The 22690-nt window shown below is 35.4% G+C and overlaps 3 protein-coding genes across 8 annotated transcripts; 2 read left to right on the forward strand and 1 right to left on the reverse strand.

The window, feature by feature from the left end:
- The first annotated feature begins 82 nt into the window (after nt 1–82).
- On the forward strand, nt 83–9178 carry LOC124305866 (striatin-interacting protein 1). 2 transcript variants are annotated; one of them, XM_046765801.1, is made up of 12 exons: nt 83–450; nt 1030–1146; nt 1335–1618; nt 1761–1939; nt 2151–2464; nt 4868–5081; nt 5173–5330; nt 5909–6153; nt 6277–6504; nt 6648–6819; nt 6955–7159; nt 7243–9178. In XM_046765801.1, the coding sequence occupies exons 1-12, from the start codon at nt 346–348 to the stop codon at nt 7506–7508; spliced, it is 2487 nt and encodes an 828-aa protein (XP_046621757.1). In that variant the 5' UTR covers nt 83–345; the 3' UTR covers nt 7509–9178. The 2 variants fall into 2 exon arrangements, with proteins under 2 accessions (XP_046621757.1, XP_046621758.1); XM_046765802.1 differs by having other exon boundaries at nt 1767–1939.
- On the reverse strand, nt 8270–20284 carry LOC124305868 (glucose-6-phosphate 1-dehydrogenase). Of its 3 annotated transcripts, XR_006908463.1 has the most exons (9): nt 20146–20284; nt 11616–11740; nt 11171–11535; nt 10719–11087; nt 10406–10635; nt 10066–10271; nt 9806–9966; nt 9469–9658; nt 8270–9381 (listed from the first exon to the last, which is right to left on the reverse strand). XR_006908463.1 is itself a non-coding variant. In XM_046765806.1 (8 exons), exons 1-8 carry the CDS (start codon nt 20162–20164, stop codon nt 9559–9561), a joined length of 1575 nt encoding a protein of 524 aa, XP_046621762.1. In that variant the 5' UTR covers nt 20165–20284; the 3' UTR covers nt 8270–9558. The 3 variants fall into 3 exon arrangements, 2 of the variants coding, with proteins under 2 accessions (XP_046621762.1, XP_046621763.1); XM_046765806.1 differs by having other exon boundaries at nt 8270–9658; XM_046765807.1 differs by lacking the exon at nt 20146–20284 and adding an exon at nt 14454–14606 and having other exon boundaries at nt 8270–9658.
- LOC124305874 (coiled-coil-helix-coiled-coil-helix domain-containing protein 1) lies at nt 20146–22113 on the forward strand. Of its 3 annotated transcripts, none has more exons than XM_046765817.1 (3): nt 20146–20280; nt 21437–21570; nt 21761–22113. In XM_046765817.1, the coding sequence occupies exons 2-3, from the start codon at nt 21447–21449 to the stop codon at nt 21991–21993; spliced, it is 357 nt and encodes a 118-aa protein (XP_046621773.1). In that variant the 5' UTR covers nt 20146–20280; nt 21437–21446; the 3' UTR covers nt 21994–22113. The 3 variants fall into 3 exon arrangements, with proteins under 3 accessions (XP_046621773.1, XP_046621772.1, XP_046621771.1); XM_046765816.1 differs by lacking the exon at nt 20146–20280 and adding an exon at nt 20361–20496; XM_046765815.1 differs by lacking the exon at nt 20146–20280 and adding an exon at nt 21007–21159.
- Nucleotides 22114–22690: the final 577 nt, after the last annotated feature.

The following is a 22690-nucleotide window of genomic DNA, read 5'->3' on the forward strand; positions in this document are numbered from 1 at the left end:
TTCAAAGTTTCGGCTTGCGGCCACCAACCCACCAACATACACACACCATGGATCATGCGATGAACCTAGATATGTAAGTTAACAATAGATGTTGGAACGAACAGCGAACAATCCTGTAGAAGGAATAAACAAGGAACAATAAATAGTGATATTAACCGTCTCAAGTCTATGGTATTAACGCAAGGAAAGCGTTAAGTGAAGAAAAAGATTGTGAATTGTGACCCAAGATAGAAGATTTTTGATCACCGCGCTATCGGTTTTCTAAACATTTATGTGACATGTTGTATGTTTTAAAAACAATAAAAACTAGGGACGACAACGTACAGCTGTTTAGGAGGATAGACTATGGCGTCATTTACGTTCGACACGAATTTTAACGAAAAGGGCCCCGTAATAACGCCTCGAAAATATCGTGAACTTAAGCACCAACCGAACAAAGATTATTCTGAAGTAAGTGTTCTACTTATTAATTAATTCGTTGGAAAATAGCGGTTTGTTTCTCAGAAAATTTCACTATCACTTCTCGTGCAACCTAAACCTAACCTTGAATTCATTGTATTTATGCCAAAGGTCGTCGGCCGCAATAGAATTTCAGTGATACGCGACCGCTGATTGTCAGTCAACTAGTTAGCAAAAAATTGATTCATGAATCCCTAAATTTCAGTACGATTTTCCATTTCATTTCAATTAGACTGTAATCCCGTTTTATTGATATTGTGACAAAATCCATGCAATCCACACACATGGTAGCTCAAAATGCACCGATTATGTTATAAGGGAAGTCCGAAATATCTCTCTTCGGATCATATGTCTATGACAAACTTCTAAATTGATATCGAACAATTTCTCATAAGTTTGAAATGGTTTTCAGACATTTCTAAACCTTTTTTGGTATATGTTGTGACCATTTAAAAGCGACATGATATTTAACAGCAATTAGCCCGGATCCTCCAACCTTTATTATGACCAGATCTCACTGCTCAAGTTATCAGCGCAAAGTCTTCATCTTTATACTTATTATTCTTTCAGGATGACTACGAAACTCCTGACTTGGATTTCGTCTATGACGATGCTGACACCCATGCCAATGAAATTGCAGAGCTGTATAGTTATACAGAAAAACATGAGCTCATGTATAATCTTAAAGTAATATATCTTCACTTTGAACGTATAAATATCGAATTAGATTTAGATTATGAAATGATGGATGAAACTATAAATCAAGTCGTGGCTCTTTTTTAAAGTAGATATATATCAAAAATACACATCTCAATTTTTGAATCAATGCAAATGTTGGTTATTATTTTGAATATTTTTTGCAACCATTGCTTCAGGCATTTGAAGAGCAGATGGAACAGTACAAACTGCAACCTTGGTGGCAAACACATCCAACCTCACAGCAGAGATCTATAATTTACAAGCTGCTGGACCAGCTTGAAGTGTCGAATAAGCAGATCAGAATGAAAGCTGCCTGTGCAATTCTCTACCTGGCTCAAGGATCCTGGGCAGAAGTACAGTCAGACAAGGAACAACAGGACTGGACGAGGACGAATGTCATGCTGCTGTACGAGGCTGGAGTCTTTCCAGCATTTGTGGAATTGCTCAACATCGAGATTGAGTCAGTTTGCTAGCTTTTTTAAACTCATAGTCTTTCCTCTGTGCGTCGTTTTTATACCTGGTGGTAAATTTTATAATTACAATGGGATCCAGGAAGGCTCAGGCTATTACCAATATTATTATGCTTGCCTTTTCATTTCTAGAAACAGTGCAGCGGCTACGTCAGCTTCACGGAAGTTGGCTGTGAGTTTGGCGGATTCGGTTGACCTCAGAGTGATTCTATCCGTTCTCTACATCATTACCGAAGTGATGAGGGTCGAGGCTCTTGACATAGAGAAGAGTCCTTACAAAAAAAATGTTGAAGCTTTTAAGGAAGAACTCAGTACGTCAAATTCTTGAATTTCTCTACTCAATTTTCAAACCAACAATCTGTTCCTTCCTCTAATATTTCTTCTGTCTTTTGTCTTGACAATCTTTTCTTACAGTTCTTATTGTCCATCATAATTAAAAATACACCATACTCTGATTGCATAAACCTTTCTTAGACTGCTATAAGTGCTGCAAAAGTGTTTTTATTTTCATTCTGTATATAGTAAATCCATACGGAGAAGAATTACTGGCGGTGAAACTTCTCGGAATGGCAACACGGTTTTGTAGCGGTTCGGCGTCACATTTCCCCATGAAAAAGGTCCTTCTGCTTCTCTGGAAAGTTATCCTAGTGTCGCTTGGTGGCATTGAAACTTTAAGGGAATTGAAAGCCAATTACAGAGCGGAAGCTGGATTGGATATTCAGGAGGAAGACACGATAGAAATCGCCAAGGGAATGAGATCTTGTTCGCCACCTGCTAGCGCCGCTGATCTGCTTGAAACACAGAATCAGAAAAGAAGCGGTCGATCTTTCCGTAGAGTAAGTTTTTTCATTCTACTTACCTTTGATTATTCTTCGGTTATGTGCTGTATATTCCTTTTTCTTGAGCTGATAAGCAGATCCGTTTGGTCTTTTGGTCATGTGGACTTTGAGCGTATAAATCAGATGCAATGTGATCATTGAGCAGACTAGATCTTGCAAACGTGCGTTGTTGATATTCCTGTATAAGCTATCTGTTTTACTTAATCCTTAAAGAACACATAATGTTCGAAGTGAAAACTTATAATAAGCAATCGAAAGGCTTCGTATGATTTTAGTCAATCTATATATTTGATATTCTCAACAAGTTGTTTATACGAATACAATAATCTTCGTATTAATTGGAACAAAAAAGTAATTCATAATCTTATATAAAATGTAGAAATAACAGAAACTTTGATAAACCATATAGGCTCAATAATATACGGAGTCTGTATGGATTATGCATCGGAAACTTTAATTTACCATCTGCAAATATTCAATAATTTGGTTTACATCTTTTTACTGTTTTATAACTGTCGGCTTGCCATTCACCCTTTCTTCTATCAATGATATTGTCGCATGTTTCCATCATGTCTATAGGTGCTTACGAGTAAATCGTAAGATATTCCTGCATGTGACAACTGTCTCATTACGTTCTGTGATACGAAACCGTTCAACGGTCGAAGCATTTTTAACATTCCTGCAACTGTCTCATTGTCCCAGAATCTTTCTAAAGCTGCTGAAAAACTTTTCCAGCTGGTTAAAATTTCTTCTTCAGATAAATAGCATCTGGTTAGCTCTTCCAATAGATAAACATCATCAAGTGCATTATCAGGTCCTCCAGGTCTCCCAACTAATTTTTTGTCTGCCATGTCATGTAACTTGATACTTTTGCCTGGAAATTCTTTGTGAAAAGCGGTAGCGTGTCCGCAAAACCGTCGATAATTTCATCAGCTTTCTTCAGAACGCCTGCATTTCTCATAGCCCGAAACAAGCGAGGTGCGTCGAATTTAAAACAGTTGTGCGCAACCAAAACACAAGGCCTTCCGAAGTTTTGAAGATACATAAGCATATTTATAATCACTCTGGATAAAGGATATGATTGCACCCTTTTTCCATTCAGCAGTAGTTTTCCATCCACATTACTAAGACCAGTTAATTGAGTTGCCATCCAGGTCACCTTTTGAGTGGAATTAATGTATTCGTTGAATACAGCATTACTACACTTCATCACAATTTGCAAAATGTCGCACGACCTTCCCAAACCACCAGTCTTAAGGTCAAAGTAGACCAAACATTCTTCATCATATCCCATGGCAATTTTTCGCAAAACCACTGATGTATGCTGTGAACATATTAATAAATACAATTTTTATTTTTTTATTTCTGTGTGCTGACAATTGATCCGTTCTTGGTTGCGAATTCTTTTCTGAACAACTGTTGACACCATTGATGAGGTATAAATCTCAATTCTTGTCCAAACTTCACGATTTCAAAGTTGTTTGTAACTAAATATTTTCAGAATAATACGCAAGACTTTCGAAAAAATAGTTCATAGCGGTTTTTTTTTCATAAACTTCCATATCCGTAGTTTAAATAACAACAAACTGTAGCATGTAACAAGTCCTTGGTAGTTTAGAAAAAAAAAATTGATCACAGGGTTGTACAGATATTTTTAGACAAATTTTTAGGAAAATTGTCAGTTTTTGTAACAGTAAAAGCAAAGGAAATGATTCCAGAAAAGAATTATACCACTTCGACCTATTTTAGTTTATCACATATCGAATTTTGAACGTATTTACCCGAAAATAAGATGTTCCCGAGTATAAGACGTATCCGTTTTCAAAGATGTTACATTAGAAAACAAATCCTTACACTAGTCATATACGTGCGACACAATCATAATGCTTTGCTCGTAAGCGCTGCTGGGTAAAGGCAATCTCTGAACACTGTCTCTCTCGTTCTGCGCTGTGATTGGCTAAGCGCGCTTCACGAGCCAATCACAGCGCAGAGCGAGAGGTATAGTGCAGTGGTGCATATCTATGCATGACCTATTACCTCGATGAGAACAACGCGCGGTATTCGAAACCATTCTGTACTGACTAAGCATCACCCACAACCGGACTTACAGCTATTCACTATTTTATAAAACCCAGACGGCTGATTAGATATAATTTTTTTTTAGTGAAATAGATGTTCAAGTGGTGAAACTGTACAAATAGTTCACTGATTGTTGTGTTTTCGTTATAATAAAACTTCGTAATGTAGTACTATCATTTTGTGTTCCTGACAGCGTCCACCATACCTTCCTCTCTTCAGCCTAGCCAAGATAAGAATTTGCTTGTATATTCTGGGCTTGACATATTCGGCTTTCAACACTTCTCAATATAATGAATATTCATCAACTACCTACTCTTACAGATGCTGATGAAACAGAGTTCATTGGACGAGCCAGAACTGGTGATAGACTTGGACGGCGCCAGGGGAAATTCGGGACTCACGGGTAACGAAGGTGACAGAGAAATGAACGAGTACGAAGAGCAGCAAGGGTTTGAGGATCAATTCCAGTTCTCAACTCCCCAACATAATCAGACTGAGTCAAGATCGAGCACTCCAGAATCTACAAAAGCAAAAGGTAGAATAAATCGAATGAAATAAAAATTAAGTTAGATGTAAAATTACTGACTCTAATTGTTTCATTGATTTCACTTCATTTGACAAAATAGTGGGACTTCCATGGATTCCTAAAGTAAGACAAAAGGATGTAGACACATTTCTTGCTGTTTCTAGAATGAAATTCGTCGGTTATAAATTGCAAGGAGATCGTGAAAGCTTGGCTGGCCTACCACAGCCCATTCACGAAGGCGTAAACATTCTAAAAAAGGTTCGTTAATAAATTAATTAAAATCATTTTGTCCCCTACTACACTTTAGATAGAATAAGAGTATTTTTTTCCTTGAAATCATTTGTTTAGTTAAATTTGTAAAATATACTATGTAATTTTATGTAATTACAGATCTCATTTGATAGGTTTGATTTCAAGACTACAAATATTGACAGTTGCTTAAATTTCACTTCATTGGAATATACAACGTATAAGAGCTCTTATATGTCTTTTATCTATGACGATTACTAGATCAGAAAGGGGGGCAAAACGGGTGATTTCACCTCTTGTAACATTACGTACAATTTCTTACAGAATATAACTGAATTGTCAGATTATATAATTCGAATGTATGTCGATATATGTTGTGCTGTTATGTGATGTAGAAATATTTAGAAATTATTTGACAATACAAGTATGTTACTATCAAAATTGTCTGCTGACATGCAACAAATATTTTTTACCAATGTTTTTCAATATTTTCAAACATAGTAATAAACTTGACTGCTCACATTTCCAAAATTCGTATTTCTATTGTGGACGCTAGCAGGTAATTTCGATTGTTTTCTCGTGTTTAGCACATGTATACGTCCCTGGCTGAAATACAGATTCAAAAGGAAGAAGAAATGGCTAGAAATCCGATGAGTACACCTGAGCCGATGCCGCGTCAGACACCGACTGAAATATTATACCAAGCAATTCTGGCTAATCTTCCGCAGTATAAAATCGCGCTCTTAAAGATACTGCTAGCAGCTGCACCGACGAGCAAAGCCAAAACCGACACAATTAACATTGTGGCTGACGTTCTGCCGGAAGAAATGCCGTAAGATTATGAATTGAAAAAAAATAATTTTTTTTTTTAAATGCCGTATCAAGTGTTGTAAGTTGGATAAAAATAGAATCCCAAACACGCTTCTAATACTCAAAATCATCTTTGTTCCTACAGAATAACTGTACTGCAATCAATGAAGCTGGGAATTGACGTCAGTCGTCACAAAGAAATAATCGTTAAGGCCGTATCAGCGATATTGCTATTGCTGTTGAAACACTTTAAGCTGAACCATGTTTATCAGTTCGAATTTATGTCCCAGCATCTGGTATTCGCAAACTGTATACCTTTGGTTTTGAAATTTTTGAATCAGAACGTGATGACTTACATCGAAGCGGAAAACTTGTGAGTTATATTTTTTCCTCGTTGTAAAGTCACCACCTGAAACATTCGTTCAATTAATATAAGCGCCCTGTTGAAAATATTTCTTTAAGTTACTCATCATCAATTATACAATCAACTTTTCACGTTTTTCTTTCACTTTTCAGTATCCCAATCTTAGATTTCCCCTCCTGCGTAATTGGAGATCAGCCCGAACTTACTGCAGAAACACTTGAAATTGGGGATGGAAAGCCTTACTGCTGGCGCAACATATTTTCCTGTATAAATCTCTTGAGAATTCTAAACAAACTTACTAAATGGAAGCATAGCAGAATAATGGTGCGATTTTATAAGTTCGTTCTTTTAGCAAATCTCGATAATGAGAACACAGTCGATCAGCCTCGTTTAGTCTTGTACTTTTCATTTTAATATATAGCAAAATTTCACACATTTTACGTTATAATTCTGCCTTAGATGCTCGTGGTGTTTAAATCCGCGCCAATATTGAAGCGCACTTTGAAAGTGAGACACGGAATGATGCAGCTGTACGTTTTGAAGCTTTTAAAAATGCAGACTAAATACCTAGGCAGGCAATGGCGAAAATCGAATATGAAAACGATCAGTGCGATTTACGGCAAAGTCAGACATCGCCTGAACGACGATTGGGCTTATGGGAATGGTATGGAAAATTTTCAACCACTGATTGACCGAGTATCGATGGACGAAACACCGTTTTTTCATTACTCGATTAATGTTTTTTAGATCTTGAGGCAAGACCGTGGGATTTCCAGGAGGAAGAGTGCGCGTTGCGCGCTTGTGTAGATCGCTTCAATAACCGTCGTTACACAAACAACGTTAGAGACAAGGAGATGGAACCGATGGATACGTTTGTCACGTCAGTTTTAGGTTCGGATGTTGAACTCACAGAAGAATTCAAACAACACTACGAGTTGTGGTTACAGCAGGAGGTTTTCCAAGCCAGCATTAATTGGGACGAATTGTTACAGTCCTCAAACTATGAGGTGTAAGAATTAAATTATTAATTAAATTATATTCATTAAAAACAATTACTTATTGATATAAATCTTGGCATTCGTGCAAATAAATCGTAGGTCATAGGTCGTCATTGAAATTCACGTAATCCTGTGTATGGCTAGTCTGGGGTCAAAGAATCCCTGTAACAAGTCTTTTGTTTTTCAGTTGTAAATATTACATAATAATCAATACCTAGTATTATTTACATCCATGTATGTATAATGTATATTTAAGTTCAACAGTCGACCCGAAACTTATAATCCGACCGACCCTGTATCATAACCGACTTTGTGATTTTCTGTTATTCCAGTTTTTCTGAATTGTTATTATTATTATTAATCTTTATAATCATATCAACTGATTCAACTATCGCGACCGGCTCCTAACGATTCATGTTTATTGTTCCTCCTTTCTCAGCTTTCAAATGTACTCAGATGACAAAATTTCACGATAAAATTGTTTTCTGGTTTTCTAAAAGTATCTTGAAAGTCGTAGTTACCGACACGTTAATGTTGATTGCAAAAAAAAAGTAATATTTTTATTATTTGCTTCTTCTGTATTAGCTTTATCTTTTAATTATCCAATTTACCACTGCTCCGATGTTGAAACCAGAAATTCGTCTATCGATCTTTCATATTTTTCAGTAGTGCATAATTACATATATCTAAACGCATCAAATTCATTGGGCAGTTTTCTTTTTGACTAAATGATATTGTTTGACATGATTTACACCTGAAATTTTTTTTTTTTTTTCCTGTACAAGTATTTAATTTATGTACACAATAAGTAAAATGAACTAAACTCCGTATTCCGTATAATGAATTCGAATTATTCGTCATCTGCGAGTAGGCGTGCACACGGGACGTGCATGTATATTATACCTATATATTTGTAACTTGATAAATTTTACAATAAATCGTGGAAACATATTAATTGAATAAAATAAAGCAAACTTACAGTAAATTTATGGTATTTTTTTCTTGTGCCGTATTACGCGTACAACATTTGGCAGACGATAAAATTAATATTTCTCACGTACTTATAAGTAAGTATCTGCTGTTAGATCGCAATGGGGGTAATATTTATCATTTATAATACATAAATCGCTAGATTTATTTTCAATCTTTGAACTTTCAGGATTTTAATTTATTTAACATATAGTAATAGTCTCGTCTCATTGCAATTGGTCCACACAAGTCTCACATAGACGATGATAGTTAAATAGAAACAACCGAAATTTGTGTACCTTATTTATTATAAACATTCTGTGCTCAGAGTAAATGTTAAGATTATGGGTGACGGAATGTAATGTAGATTGTTCCTTTGGAGTTTGTAATAATCTTACGTACTTAGTGAGTATCAAGTTTGCCAGTATTCATCATTTTGCTTAATTTTTCCGTTGCGTAAATATTTTTCTCTACTTTACTCAACAATTTTATTGCGCATCAAAGATGATCAAGTTATTGCATTCTTTTCGAAAGTTTTTTTTTCGTTTTTACAATAATGATTAACAATAACATAGCCTAATAATTATGAAATATTTAAATATGTATAAAAAATATTGTACATTATTTGTTGTCGTGGTAGGATGCATGATGTCAACTATAATGTTGATTAATTTTATTTTTTATGGCTCGTTTATGTTGAATTGATCCTTATGTAACGCTTGAAAAAAAAAACGATCTATGGAACGATTTGTTTATACCGTGAAGAAATGTGCATAAAATAAAGAAATGAAAAATTCGTTGTATTTTAAGTAAACATGATTACAAGAACACCATTTTGAGCAAGCTAGGAAATAGTTTCCAGGAATGATTTTAGAATTGTATAAACGTCAATTTTGGGACGAAGGAATATAAATATTAAAAATAAAATTGGATGAAAAATAATCCGGGTCAAGTCTAGTTGTAATTTATCGGATCTATAATTGTTTTTTGCTTGATTCGAGATTTATTTCGTTGATTGTTAAAATTTTTACGGCGCGCCGACAACATTTCCTTTACTAATAAAATATTACGATTTGTGATAAAACTGGCGATTTAATTACTGATGATCAGGTTTCACCCACTTATAGGAACCATAGTACTTGAAATTGTTTTCCTTCGCTTTTTCGTTAGCTTCCTTGGGTCCTCGTGATCCGTATCTAAAAAATTGTAGAATATTTATACCAATACATAAAATTTTTAAATTATAACTATCCATTGTTAATATTAAATCAAGTTTCAGGGCGATTAAGTTGGGAAAACTTCTTTCCTCGTCTTGTTCTGTGATCTATAAGCATTCTACATACTCGTAAGGGATCGGCTGGATGTTTTCCTTTTCAATCCGATGAAGTAACGGCGTGAAAATTCTCCAAGCTTCGGCGAGTTCATCACTCCTTACAAAGTGCATTTGCGAACCGCAGAATACGTCTAAAATTAGTCTTTCGTATGCATCGGGCAGCTTGAGCTCCTAAAATCAGAATCGCGAGGATTAATAAATATCGTTGAAGTTTTTCTCATGTCAATCCAGTTTCCAAGTAGAAATTAGTAATGGGAAATGTTTATGCACCTTGTATCTACTGCCGTAGGTCAAATCCAACTCAGTTTCCTCCATGTCAAATGTTATGCCCGGAGATTTGGTCATCATTTTAATATAAATTGCTTCTCCAGGCTGCAACCTTATCACCAATTCATTTCTCTTTGGCTTACCATCGAATATATCTCCAGGCACATCTCTGTACTGAATTCGAACCTCTGCTTTGCGCTCATTCAATGCTGAGATAAAAAATTCTGTCAGTTATCACACAGTGTCGATCTCCTTGAAGGCGATATTATTACTTCTGACGGTCAAATTCATTTCTTCAATTAGAGTACGATGACTGCTTATCAAGAATTCGAGAGGTTCCTACCTTTTCCACACCTCAGGATGAACGGCACGTTGTCCCATCTTTCGTTGTTAATTTTTACAACCGCCATGGCATAGGTTGGGGTGTTTGAACCAGCGGGAACGGTAGGATCGTCCAGGTATCCCATTCTGGCATCGGGAACGTCGGAGTTGGGATTGCCAACATACTGACCGAGTACAACGTCGTCCAATTCGAGGGGACTTATGCATCGCAATACCTTGACTTTCTCGTCTCTGATCATGTGAAATGGAAAAAAATAATCATGAAAAATTCCACTACACAAAGTAATCAAAATTGATGAATAAAACATGCTAACCTAATGTCATCCGGATGGCAAGAAGCGGGTTTCTCCATCGCCACCAGGGATAGTATCTGAAGAAGGTGATTTTGCATGACGTCTCTTATGATGCCAAACTCGTCGAAGTACCCTCCTCTTCCCTGAGTCCCAAACGGCTCTTTGAAAGAAATCTGAACCGAAGCTACGCTGTCCCTGTTCCAAGTTGGGCTGAATATCCTGTTCCCAAACCTCAGTGTCATCAAATTCTGCACCATTTCTTTACCCAGGTAGTGATCTATCCGGTACATTTGTTCCTCCTTGAAGAGCGACGCAAGGTGGTTAGAAAGTTGCTCAGACGAGGCGGCGTCACGTCCAAACGGTTTTTCTATAATTATCCTTGTCCAGCCTCTGGGAAATAACGATGAAAATCATTTTATTTTTGAACATAATTCTCATGAAAATATTAATAGTGTTAATTCCACTTTGCTCACTTTCCGGCCATACAGGTACTCCTGATGTGTGATGTGGATTCTTCGAAAACAGAGGGAGGCAGAGCCAGATAAAAAAGTCTGTGAGCAGCGGCAGGTTTTTCAAATTTCTCGAGTTCCTGATTAAGCAGTTCGAAGTCTCGTCTCACGTCGTATTTTCCAGAAACGTAATGATTCAAAGACCAAAATTCCTCATACTTTCCAGCTTCCTCAGGCTTGACATTCATATACTTGTGGCAGTTTTCCCTAATGCTTTTCACTGTCAATTTACTGCGCGAGTATCCAAAGAATGTTGTCGTTTTTGGCAACAGGTTGTCCCTGAACAGCCACCACAAAGTTGGATAGATCTTCTTCTTCGCCAAGTCACCCTAAATTTTTAATGATTTACAATAATTTAAATAATTTCTATCGTATTTCAAGAATAATAATATAGATTACGTAAACTCACAGATGCTCCAAGTATTACAAAAATATGAGGTATCGAGCCGTCAAAGTGTGTTCCTTCCAGGTGATCCATCGTAGCGGATTTCAAAGACTGCCTGATGAAAGCTAGACTTTGCTCAGTCGTTGTTTCTGCAACAGAAGACAGAAAATCAGTAACGATTATTTACCTGAACATTTATTCAAGGTTTGAAACTGCTCGGTAACATTCTTCACTATAATAAAAAAGTAAAACTTTCATGTTTCTTAGCCAACTTACAATAGGGATGATATTTAAAATGCATTGCAAAACATTTTTATGCTTAAAAATTTTTCATGTAAAAGAAGATAAAATCTAATGTTATATTGTTAATTATAATGTATAAGGTAAATGAAAATCATGGTTGTTTTTAAATAATGGCTTCCACGTATCGTCGATTATGTAATAAGCAGAAAAAAACGAAATGTTTCTCTATCAGGTAAGTATGAACTACCATATAACAAAGCCTGAAATCATTATCAGGCACAGTTTGTTTTATCGGAAATCAATTACTTGAGTACACAATATTTACAAGAGATACCAAGGGATAATTATTTAATGCTGTGTATTTTAAATAAGCTGGAAATGAGTTTCGTCAATATCACGATTTTTGTTGCAAAACTATTAGCAGGACTTCAAGGGCGTACAATTACAATAGTAATACCAAAATATGACCATTAGCTGTTTACTTTAGACCATTAAACCTTCAATCTTACGCAAATTAATAACAACGTTATTACGTAAAATAACAACGGTAATAACATAGAAGTACATAACTATAAAATGTTTGATCAAGGGAACACAGAGTTTGTTAAAAATTCACATCCACCGAAATATAAATCGTCTATAGATAAAATGAATAATTAAGTCTGTGATAAAGACTTAATGACTCTCTTGAAACATCAATCATAAATCCAATCGTCAACTGCCTTCAAGCATTGCAGAGTTTTAAGTTTGCAATCAGTAATTTCGCTGGCGTTTTTTTTTTTTTTTACAGAATGAGTAATCATTCTTTTTTTGTCCTAATGCAATTATTGGCAAGATTTGCGATTTGTAAAAGTAACAATGACAAAATTAACTCTGAGAGAAAATTTGTTCGACGCTTTTTAGATGGGAATTCGAATGTTTGAATTATAAAAGAAAAATTCGATCCACGATCAATTCAACATCAATATTTATTATTCGACAATATGCTGATATAATAATAGATAGATGAAGTTTTACTTATCGTTAGACAAAGAGAAATCAATCGTACGATTCCGAATCTTGTGACAGCACTTTTATGACATAATAGGTAGCTGTTTTTATTTATTATTAAGAATACAAACAAATATCATAGTCATAGACGATTAAGAATTCATCGAGAAAATTTTCGGTGACGTCTTAAGACGACTTGAGTTATGTGTGTATAGGATATATATAGGAATTGCTTTATTAACTACAATGAATATTGCATGGGAAGCGATAGTCTGTTTTCTAATTTGCATTCGTCACTTACGCAATACGCATATAAATATTATACTTATTCGAGAATACGATTAGACCGCCTCATTTCGCGATATTCGAAATTCAAAATACGAATTCCACACACGTAACCTGCGTCCAAAACTCAAGTATATGTACATACAATGTAAAACAAAACACGCGTGCCTATTATAATTATGTACGGTGTAAAGAAAATCATGCTATGAAAGAAAACAAACCTCGAATTTTACAGAACTCTACAATTTAGGTACATATCTATAAAGTGTTAACTTTTGCCTCGTTTAATTGAAACGAAGTATACTGAATATGATTTTAAATCTAAGCAAAGATCGATCGTCTTTTTTTTTTTAATCCTGACCTCTGATCGGATTTTAAATTTATTTGAATCGAAGAATAAGAATTAAATGAAAGAAACAAACCGAGATGCCAAAAGAAAACGAAAAAAAGCATATCAAGCGTAGACATTATTTTCGAACCACAACAAATATTTAGCCGACGTGTATCGGGCATTCCACCCAAATCACTAAACGGTTGACTGCGATAATTTTTAATTTCACCATCAATTTTTTCTACGTTATTACGACCTTTGGAAAGCTTCCAGACAAATTTTCAAATTTTTTGTAATCACTCGTCTTTACCCTATGATATTTTAACCCCATCTCAAAAATACCCAAATTCATGTTTGTGAAGCAAGAAAAAAAAACGTAAAAAGCAACCGCTCGGGAAACAAAATTCTCATTCTTTTTTTTTCTACTGCACTTTTTAATTTCGTAACTCTGTTCGGTATGCGACTTTAAACGTGGATGTTAAAAAAATCAAGTCAACATTAAGCCTGTATTATATGGAGCATTCCATGACATCGCGATCAAGATTCTACATCGATGTCTCAGATTGGCTTTGTAATTTTTTGTACGAAAGTACGTAACGAAAAACGCAATCACAATTTTTTTCCGAATTTTTCGACTCAGCAACACTGAAGTATGATTTAAAAACTTGAAAAAAAATAACCCCCACTTTCTTAAAACTGAAAAAATTCCTAAAAATCCTATTAAAAGTAAAAAATAATTTGACACCCATTAGAGATGGAGATTTCATAACTTCAAAAGATAAATAAGAAAAATTAAAAATTATCATTATTGGATTGCAATTTTGACATAACAATGAACACAAAAACCAAATATATAGGTGTAATGTTGACTCGATTTTTTCTAACATTCACGTTTAAAATCGCGCGCCGACAAGAGTTACGAAATTGAAAAGTGCAATAGAAAAGAAGAAAGAGAATTTTTTTAAACCGAGTGATTGCTTTTGATTTCTCAAGATAACTTCCTTGATGCTCACAATCAGCTCAGACGACACTCAGGTTTAAAATCGTGCGCGTTTGCCGGTAGCATCGAGGCGACTGAATTCGTACGCGCCAATTGTGCCCGGCGGTCGAATCAAAACCAATTTTTGCAAACTCATCCGGACGCTTCCGCATTAGACGATAATGAGATGAAGGATTATAAAATCGGCAAAAGACCGGGTTGTCCGACAGTCTGCAATCTCGCGATTGGTCGTTACCAAGTAATCGTAAACTAGCGTTTCTATTTGCGCATGCGCAACTGCGAATTGCTGTAACGAGTAGGAAACTCGCGATATTATTGTTATTCCAAAATTGTAAATGATGCATTAAATGGTATGGAAAAAAACATACGTTGTAAGCGCGAACTTTGGACGAGAATATTGTAAGCCGTTTACGTATGATTAAGGTATATAAATATAATTATAATTGGAGGCTATATATTCCGCAGACTTCTTTTCAAGTATATGGTTTTCAGTGATTGTTCCTTTTCCATTCTTGCAACGAAATTCCTTGTTACAATCTTTCTCCAATCGTTAAAATCTTGAATTTTATCATCGAGCAAAGCTGCGATACGTCAAATTTTGCACAGTGCAGTTATCGATGATAAGATTTACGATACTTCGATTTAAACTTAGGACAGAGCGTAATATTATGATTAATTGTTAGTGGTGAGAGGAACCTATTTGTGGTAATTGTGACATAATTTCAAAGTTATAAGAAATTTGAAAGACGGTTCGTGTCTTCAGCGATTACGTAATATCTCTCTACGTATGCCTACATTGTTTGATCATAAAAATTAACTGCTTGCTACATCAGCGAATCTCATTTCCACTATATGAAATTATTTTACAACGCTTCGTTGAACCGATTTACAAGGTATCAGCTATCTTTCAAAAATCGTTAAAGCGGGAATAGATTTATATATAAAAAATCAAGTACGGGCTTAGCCGAGCTTGACTTACAAAGGATTTGAACGACGCGATACTTTCTCGAATATACGTATTAGAGATTTAGAGAGAAGTTAGCAACGTTGTCGTAACAAAAGATTGGGAAAAGTTTACTAGTTTTTTTTCAATTTTATAATGACTCAACGAACTAAGATTTCAAAACATGAATACCTCTTGCTTTCTTACGGTTAACTAAATTTCAGAAAATTTTAAAGTTGCGAAATAATGGTTTTTTCCTCAACACAAATTGTTCCAACAACGTTACTATCTTCAACATGATGATTTCCTTCTATTTTACCTAATCGCAGAAGATCATCAGGACTGTTAAAATGAGCGTGGACTGATCCGTTCGATTTGCATTGATCAAGGTACGATTATTTCAATTTTCCATATTTTCGTAAAGAGAAAATTTTCAATCTACGTTTTGCAAATAATTTATCAAAAAGTTTGAACTGAACATTAAATGACTGTAACGACATAACTTAAAATCAAATTTTTCACGTACATGTATATAAATTAATTTAGTACCGCGTCGAAAGCGAAAATTAATTTTACCTACATGTCACCGTTAATTAACCCTGACAAAATAAAACAATAATTTACAAAAAAAAAAGAAAAAAAAAACGAATTGTTACAGTTGACTGTGATAACGGCGATTAATTAATCATATGTTTATTCAACTTTCGAGTATACGATTAGTGAGTGATTGTGTTGCACTCGCGTGTTTATATGATTAGAAAAATTGAAATAAAAAATGTACAGCCGATTATCTGTACGGTATACGAAAGCGTGAAACACGTGATAAGATATAGATTCACGATGTATGTACAGTATAGGCGTAGAGTTACATTACACACGTATAATATGATACGTTAATGTATATTGTAGACGAAACTAATCCGTAATTTCAAACTTGTGTAAAAATTTACATACACAATTTACATTTCGCAGTGTAGGTCAATAAATACATTGACATCTATAATCGTAACATTAACCTCAAGTTCACTGTCATCATCATCGCGTGACTCACACGTGATCTTATACTGCTAACCCCTGTAAGCTCAAAGAACTATAACAGATTTTATTTTTCAGAACACGCAAAGCTAAGAGAGAGAGAAAAAAAATAAGAGAACAGAAATTGCGTGGGAAATAGTATGTTGTGTAACAAGGAGGTAAACTCGGCCTCTTCGAGCTCAACGTAAATTTGTAATGCGAGTCGCAAGTGAGCCTAAGACGAATATTGCGAATACGCGAGGCGAAAAGAGCGTTGCCTCCTTGTTGCACACGATTCTTTATATAACACGTGTATGTTACGCGCTCTTACGCGAAGCACGAAATTGAGGTTAGGGTCGCGTAACGTCAGATTAGTTCGCGGCTGCGCATGCGCGAAGTACAGAAAAGAACACTTCAACTCCTAGGACATAAAAGTAGTCTTTTCAGTACTTCGCGCATGCGCATTCGCAGACTGACTCTACCGTCATAGAAACGGGTACTTTGAGTACGGAAAACACGCGTGAAAAAACGCGTAGAACATGCTCGCGTTGTGTAAAATCTGTTATAATCGGACTTGAAGATTTTTTCAGCCAATCCAATTATGTTCTCTTTTATACGTTAATAAAAACTACCGGATTTACTCATTTTGCTATTATAATTATAATTTGCCATTTACGATACGTAAGCTTGACCTCTAGCCGATGGCGATATGATATTGCGCATGCATTTCAAACGCGATGAAAGATCATGCAGGATATATTACAGAAAATAGAAATGTTCGTCGTGTACCGCTTAATTTAAAGTGCACAGAACCTTTTGCATAAACAGATAAACCGCAAATCATTCCGGAATTTCCAACCACCAGATTTTAAAATCATTCGAGAAAATGACATGAACCGATTATTCTAATCACCAGATTTACATAAGTTTTAGTAAAAAAATGGTTTTTTTCATCAACCAAGTAGATAAGATAGAAGAGTTTTGGCACATAGTTTTAGTATCACTTTGTAATCACTTTTTTTGAAGATAATATATTTTTTTTTTATATAAAGAGATTTAGAGAGCTTGAGGAGAGGATGAGGAGAGGATGATGCGGGCTCTCTCTCTCTCTCTCTCTCTCTCTTGCATAAACGAGAGTAAAAAAATTAGATGTTTAAAAAAAAAGTGATAAAAACTGTGTTCCAAAACTCCAGGCTATGATATAACAGGATTTAGAGTTGGGATGACTGAATTAATGAATCATTAAAACTGAATGATTACTTCTCATCGTGTCAAAGGTGACGCTGGAACGATCCAACCGACGAACCGTGATGAACCAATTTCCAGCGATAAAACGAGAGAGAGATTACAGACTTCGAGGCGCTGGATGCAGTCACGCGATTTTTAAACTTATCTTTTTGCCGTTATTGTTGTTCCTCCGAACTCGGAAATTGGCCAATAACATGCCATAACGCGTTACATGCGCTCCAAATTATGCACTCAACATATAATTATCCGAAAAAAAATTTCTGCAACATAGAGTAAAATTGCTCTTTAAGAACAATCACGGATTTTTGATATCTTTGTTTTTTTTCTTGTTTTCGTTTGTTTTCATAAACGTTCATGTTTCTTATACTCGGAATATAATTTGAAATGAAAATAATCACCTGATGTTAGAAAGTAATCTTTACACGCTTGTTTGATAACGTGCAGAAATATTAACGATTGCCAAAAAAAAAAATTGAGCCTCGCTAAATTATTCATTGAGGAAACCAAAATTCCATAGTAGTTATTAAAGCTGTGCGATGAATCGATTAATGATCGGTACCTTTGATTAATTGCCGATTTCGGTTTAATCGTTTTTTCGATTAATCAATGAATCGGAAAAACGATCAAGCGAAAAAAACGATTAACCGCACAACACTCTAGTATTTATAGAATAATTATCAAATTCAAAGGATAAAAACATCGTTGAGAAAAAATCTAAATATTTTTCGGGACGTAGATTACATTTTATTTTATAAGTATTCATAAGCTTCGAATAATTTCACGACTTGCAGAAGAATTTGGTTAATTTTTATTGAATTATAGTCTCATTCATGGTCAGTCCGAAGCAGAAATATTTTAAAAGCTTGACGCCCGATCGAGTGCAAGAGACACACATTAATAAATAAATCGATAGGTAGATAAAGAAGCATAAATCCGGTTTGACGTATATTGCAAATAAGTATATATATATATATATACGTATGGCATGAATATTGAATCATAACTCTCGTGTTCTGCAGCCCATGACACAAAACGAATGCTGCCGCGAGTTCTCAAGGTTCGTTAAGATTTGGGCATTACACTCAAACGGTTTTCGCCGTTCGAAGTTCGAATGTAACGTTTTGGGTGTGCTGCAATACGTGTATGCAAATATAATTGTGAAGTACGTATCTACGTAGATACGTAAGTTGAGCGTTACGAAAATCATTAATTAATTACACAGGTAAAAGAAGGCTTTTTTCATATCCACACAGGCACATCTACACGAGCAGACAACCCATGCTTTTTATGCAATATGTATAACATCCGTTCATTTAGGTACACATATTACATGGCTGACGTCATCGTACCGATTATACGAAGCATATGGATGCCGTACAATAAGGGGCTTAAGGGTCTCGATTTGTCAAACGGTTGCGAGCTCGGAAGTAATTTGAAATCAGCAACTCACGTCGGCCCTTACAATTTGTATTAGACCAATCAGCGACGTCCTTGTCAAACTGGCGCGGCTTTACGTATCGATCTTTTGTCGCTCTTTAGCATAATCTGTACGATACGAAACGTGGTACCAAGCAGGTTTTCTAATCTTGTAAAACACTAATCGTTAATTGGTAAATAATTTGTTTTCTCAATTAAACGTTGCTATCGGATTACAAGTATTACGTGTCGCATATAAGAGTCCAATTTTAACGTATACGTCCAACGCATAAATCTAATAAACTAATAGTATCATTATTGGATGAAAATTTCTTCCATCATCACGAAAATCACTAGTCACACTGATTATTCATCACTAGTGATAGTACAAATGTTCGAAACAGTTTACCAGCTATTATTTGACTCCTGGTACGTAAAATTTTAAACCCTGGAATACATGGCGTACACAGAATGCTAAAATAATGTAAAATGCGGGGGAGGAAGGGCTAACTAAAAGCTTCAACTAAAAGGACATCAAATCCTATTTATCATCGCGTCATGTATCAGGTGCTTCTTTATTCGTCAATAAATTTGTTTCGGTTTTCCGCTGCTGACTGGCGAATAACTCGCAAGTCACGCAGCTTCAAACATAAGAGATAATAATGATAGCGCGCTGAATCGAGAATATAAGGTAGACCCGTTATATTGTCAAGGTTATAAGCGCGTCGCGCGATAGTCGTTCGATATTTAAAAATTAGAGGTCTATTTTTCATATTTTCTTCAATTTCCCGCCATCGCTGCATCGTTCAGCCAATCGGAATCGTTCCTCGAGCAATTAGCGAGTCGAATTGCAGTCCGAAAATGTGACAACCGAAAGAATCGTCTATGACGAAGGCGGCGAATCATTGAAATACAACGCCATCCCCACTCTTGACTAATGATAAATCAACCAACGACGCGTGGTGACGATTGTATTGAATTATACGTTGTACTTTTAAATTCAAACGATTCAGAAACCGGATGTTAAAAAGAAAACGACGTACGTTTTTCATATTTTCGTAATTAATATATTACAGTCACTCACCTCTCGTTGAGTTCGCCATTTTACAGTGATCTACGCTTGTTCAATTTCCTTTCACGTCGGTTATTCTTTTCTTCATTCAACAGCTATAATACACGGCGAGACTTTTCTGCTTTCGACTGACAGCCAGTTGTAGTTGTAAGTCGATATAATCTCTTCCGATACCCCAACACGCTCGCTCGCAGCCCGCGATTGACTGACTCGAATTGATACGAGTCGAGAATATTATATACCTATACGAAGTTAAGTAATCTGTAGTTGCTGTTCAGGTCGTGCTTATGTCACTCTGCGTATCGCGTATAAGCGACAGTTTCCCCAGATATATGCGATCACTTCAGGAAAGTGTGGCGATTGGTACGTATGCACGTGTTAACATATACGTGAAGGTGTAATGTGTATGGGAGGCTGGCCTCGCGACACTTCTATCCTTGTCCTTGAGGGCCTTGACCGGCATCGCCGTTCCTTTTGACCGTCAAATTTGCACGCAAAATTCGGTCAATTGTTATCCTGGCATTGCTATATGAATTCAAAGGATATCGATCGCAGTTTCTACGGAGCGGGAAATTAGAAAGCGATTTTGTATCACTTTGAAAATATTCTTTCCATACGCGATAGGTGAATAGATCTGTAATTATCAATGAATTCCAAGGAAACGTCGAGTCATTTGTCTCAAGCTAATGCCGTGGCTAATTTTTAGTCAAGAACACGTGGGCGCGGTCTTTTACTTTCTGCAGTGCTGTGAAGAACACTGATATCTATATATTCTATTCTTTTTATATATATATTTTATTCGACCGCTGATATATATATATGTGTGTATATATATATATATATATATATATAAAAATATATACCCCGTATAGTAAAGAAGAACTATGATCGAAAACACATAAATTGTACATACAGCGCACTCTGTCGCCATTTTATAAAACTAGTAATTCGTGGTTTTGACTCCAGCAAAAGACGAAAATTTTGATTTCGGAACGAGTTTCAGGTTATATTCGATCTAATTTGAAGGTAACTCGTGTATTCGCTCGGATATTCGCATGAAAACATATAACGGTTTGATCGACATTCAGTTGACCGCACATTTTCTTCCATCTGACAATATTTAATTAAAATTTACTACGACGAAGAGAATTGATTTCACTATAACATAACCTTATTTGTAATACATTTATCGCGAAACGTTCGAAATTTAAGTCAATGTCAATTTTTCAAAATTACATTAGTCATTAGACGGTATTGTTTTTTTCACACTATAAACTAGATTTAATTTCTTGTGTCAAATCAGGTTTGACGAGATGAAGATCACATCCCTGCTGAGAGGAGCTCGGACACCGCAAAATCCACTAAAGGTACCTTTTCAACCGATTCTCCCAATACATTTAAGAGACAAGGTATCCGGAAAAGGAGAGAAAACAGCAGGTTAGCAATTTTTCATAAATATTAGAATGTTTTTCGTACATCTGAATATAATTGTTTACTTTTGAATCACAGTTTCGATTTTCTTTATTGTACGCAATCTCTTTTAACAACGAATTTGAATAGCAAAAATTTACGAAGTTAAAACACACTTCATAATCAGTTATGAAAATGATATCATTTTTTTTTACAGATGTTTCGTGTCTGCAGGAAATGGCCTTACTTTTTAGCTGTTTAGCAGAAAATGAATTCAAGGAGTCATTTTGTCCGAAAGAAGTAGAGAGTTTCCAGTCGTGCTACAAAACAAATTTGGCAAAAAGATTCCAAAAGAAACAGGAAGAAGCGCAAGGTGGCATTGGAAGAAATGTCGGATCCATATCATCAGCTACAGTTAATCGTCTTCTGCGACGATTCCCGTCTGTTTAAATATACCTATAGACAATAAAACGAACGGGTAGTAACCATATTGTAAAGAATCTTGAGAGAGAAAAGAAAATCACTGTTAAATTTTTATCCAATAAATGATATTTCTCATGCCCAAGATAATTCGTTATTTGTGTCATGTTGAACGTACGTTCAAATTGTAACTTGCTGCGAGTAGTCATAAGTCGAGATATGCAGATACAAAAAGATTCCGCTTATCATTCGTTTCTTTTTGTGGGTAATTTTATTGGGAAAATAATTCAGACGGATTGATTTGAAAAGTATTAACACACAGTATTAATAGAATATAAAAAAATTATCAAGTATGTATTTGTCTACAGGTCGATTACATTGTGTTACAAATAACGTTATAAGCTCCGAAAATTTGACGTTAGTTCATAAGCTGTGTAATTAAAATATGGAAAAAGCATAGGGCTGCTAGAAAAAAGTTGTTCAATTTCACTTCTCTTTCCAACAACGTTAAATAGTCAATCTAAACCCCATGCAAAATATCGACAAGATGACATTTTAAATATGGTTTATCTGATTTCATGAAAACAGTATCCAGTGTTTTGAAAATTAAAGATGAAGGGATTGCTTGGTAGCCTGTAGTTCAACAATCAGATCGTGCAAATGGAATGGAATGGAATGGAATGTCGTACTTCTCGGACAACGCGAATATACAGCTAGAAAGGTCCAA

Source organism: Neodiprion virginianus, chromosome 5, assembly GCF_021901495.1.
Source record: "Neodiprion virginianus isolate iyNeoVirg1 chromosome 5, iyNeoVirg1.1, whole genome shotgun sequence".
NCBI classification, from domain to species: Eukaryota; Metazoa; Arthropoda; class Insecta; order Hymenoptera; family Diprionidae; genus Neodiprion; species Neodiprion virginianus.

Bases quoted from the DNA above. Each gene is read 5' to 3' on its own strand.
- LOC124305866 (XM_046765801.1), top strand. From the start codon at position 346: ATGGCGTCATTTACGTTCGACACGAATTTTAACGAAAAGGGCCCCGTA. The intron at 451-1,029 runs GTAAGTGTTCTA...TTATTCTTTCAG, and splicing joins CGAACAAAGATTATTCTGAA to GATGACTACGAAACTCCTGA. The intron at 1,147-1,334 runs GTAATATATCTT...CCATTGCTTCAG, and splicing joins AGCTCATGTATAATCTTAAA to GCATTTGAAGAGCAGATGGA.
- LOC124305868 (XM_046765806.1), bottom strand. The intron at 11,088-11,170 runs GTGAGCAAAGTG...GTTATTTCCCAG, and splicing joins AGTACCTGTATGGCCGGAAA to AGGCTGGACAAGGATAATTA. The intron at 9,659-9,805 runs GTATGTAGAATG...ACAATTTTTTAG, and splicing joins ATCCAGCCGATCCCTTACGA to ATACGGATCACGAGGACCCA.
- LOC124305874 (XM_046765817.1), top strand. From the start codon at position 21,447: ATGAAGATCACATCCCTGCTGAGAGGAGCTCGGACACCGCAAAATCCA. The intron at 21,571-21,760 runs GTTAGCAATTTT...TTTTTTTTACAG, and splicing joins AAAAGGAGAGAAAACAGCAG to ATGTTTCGTGTCTGCAGGAA.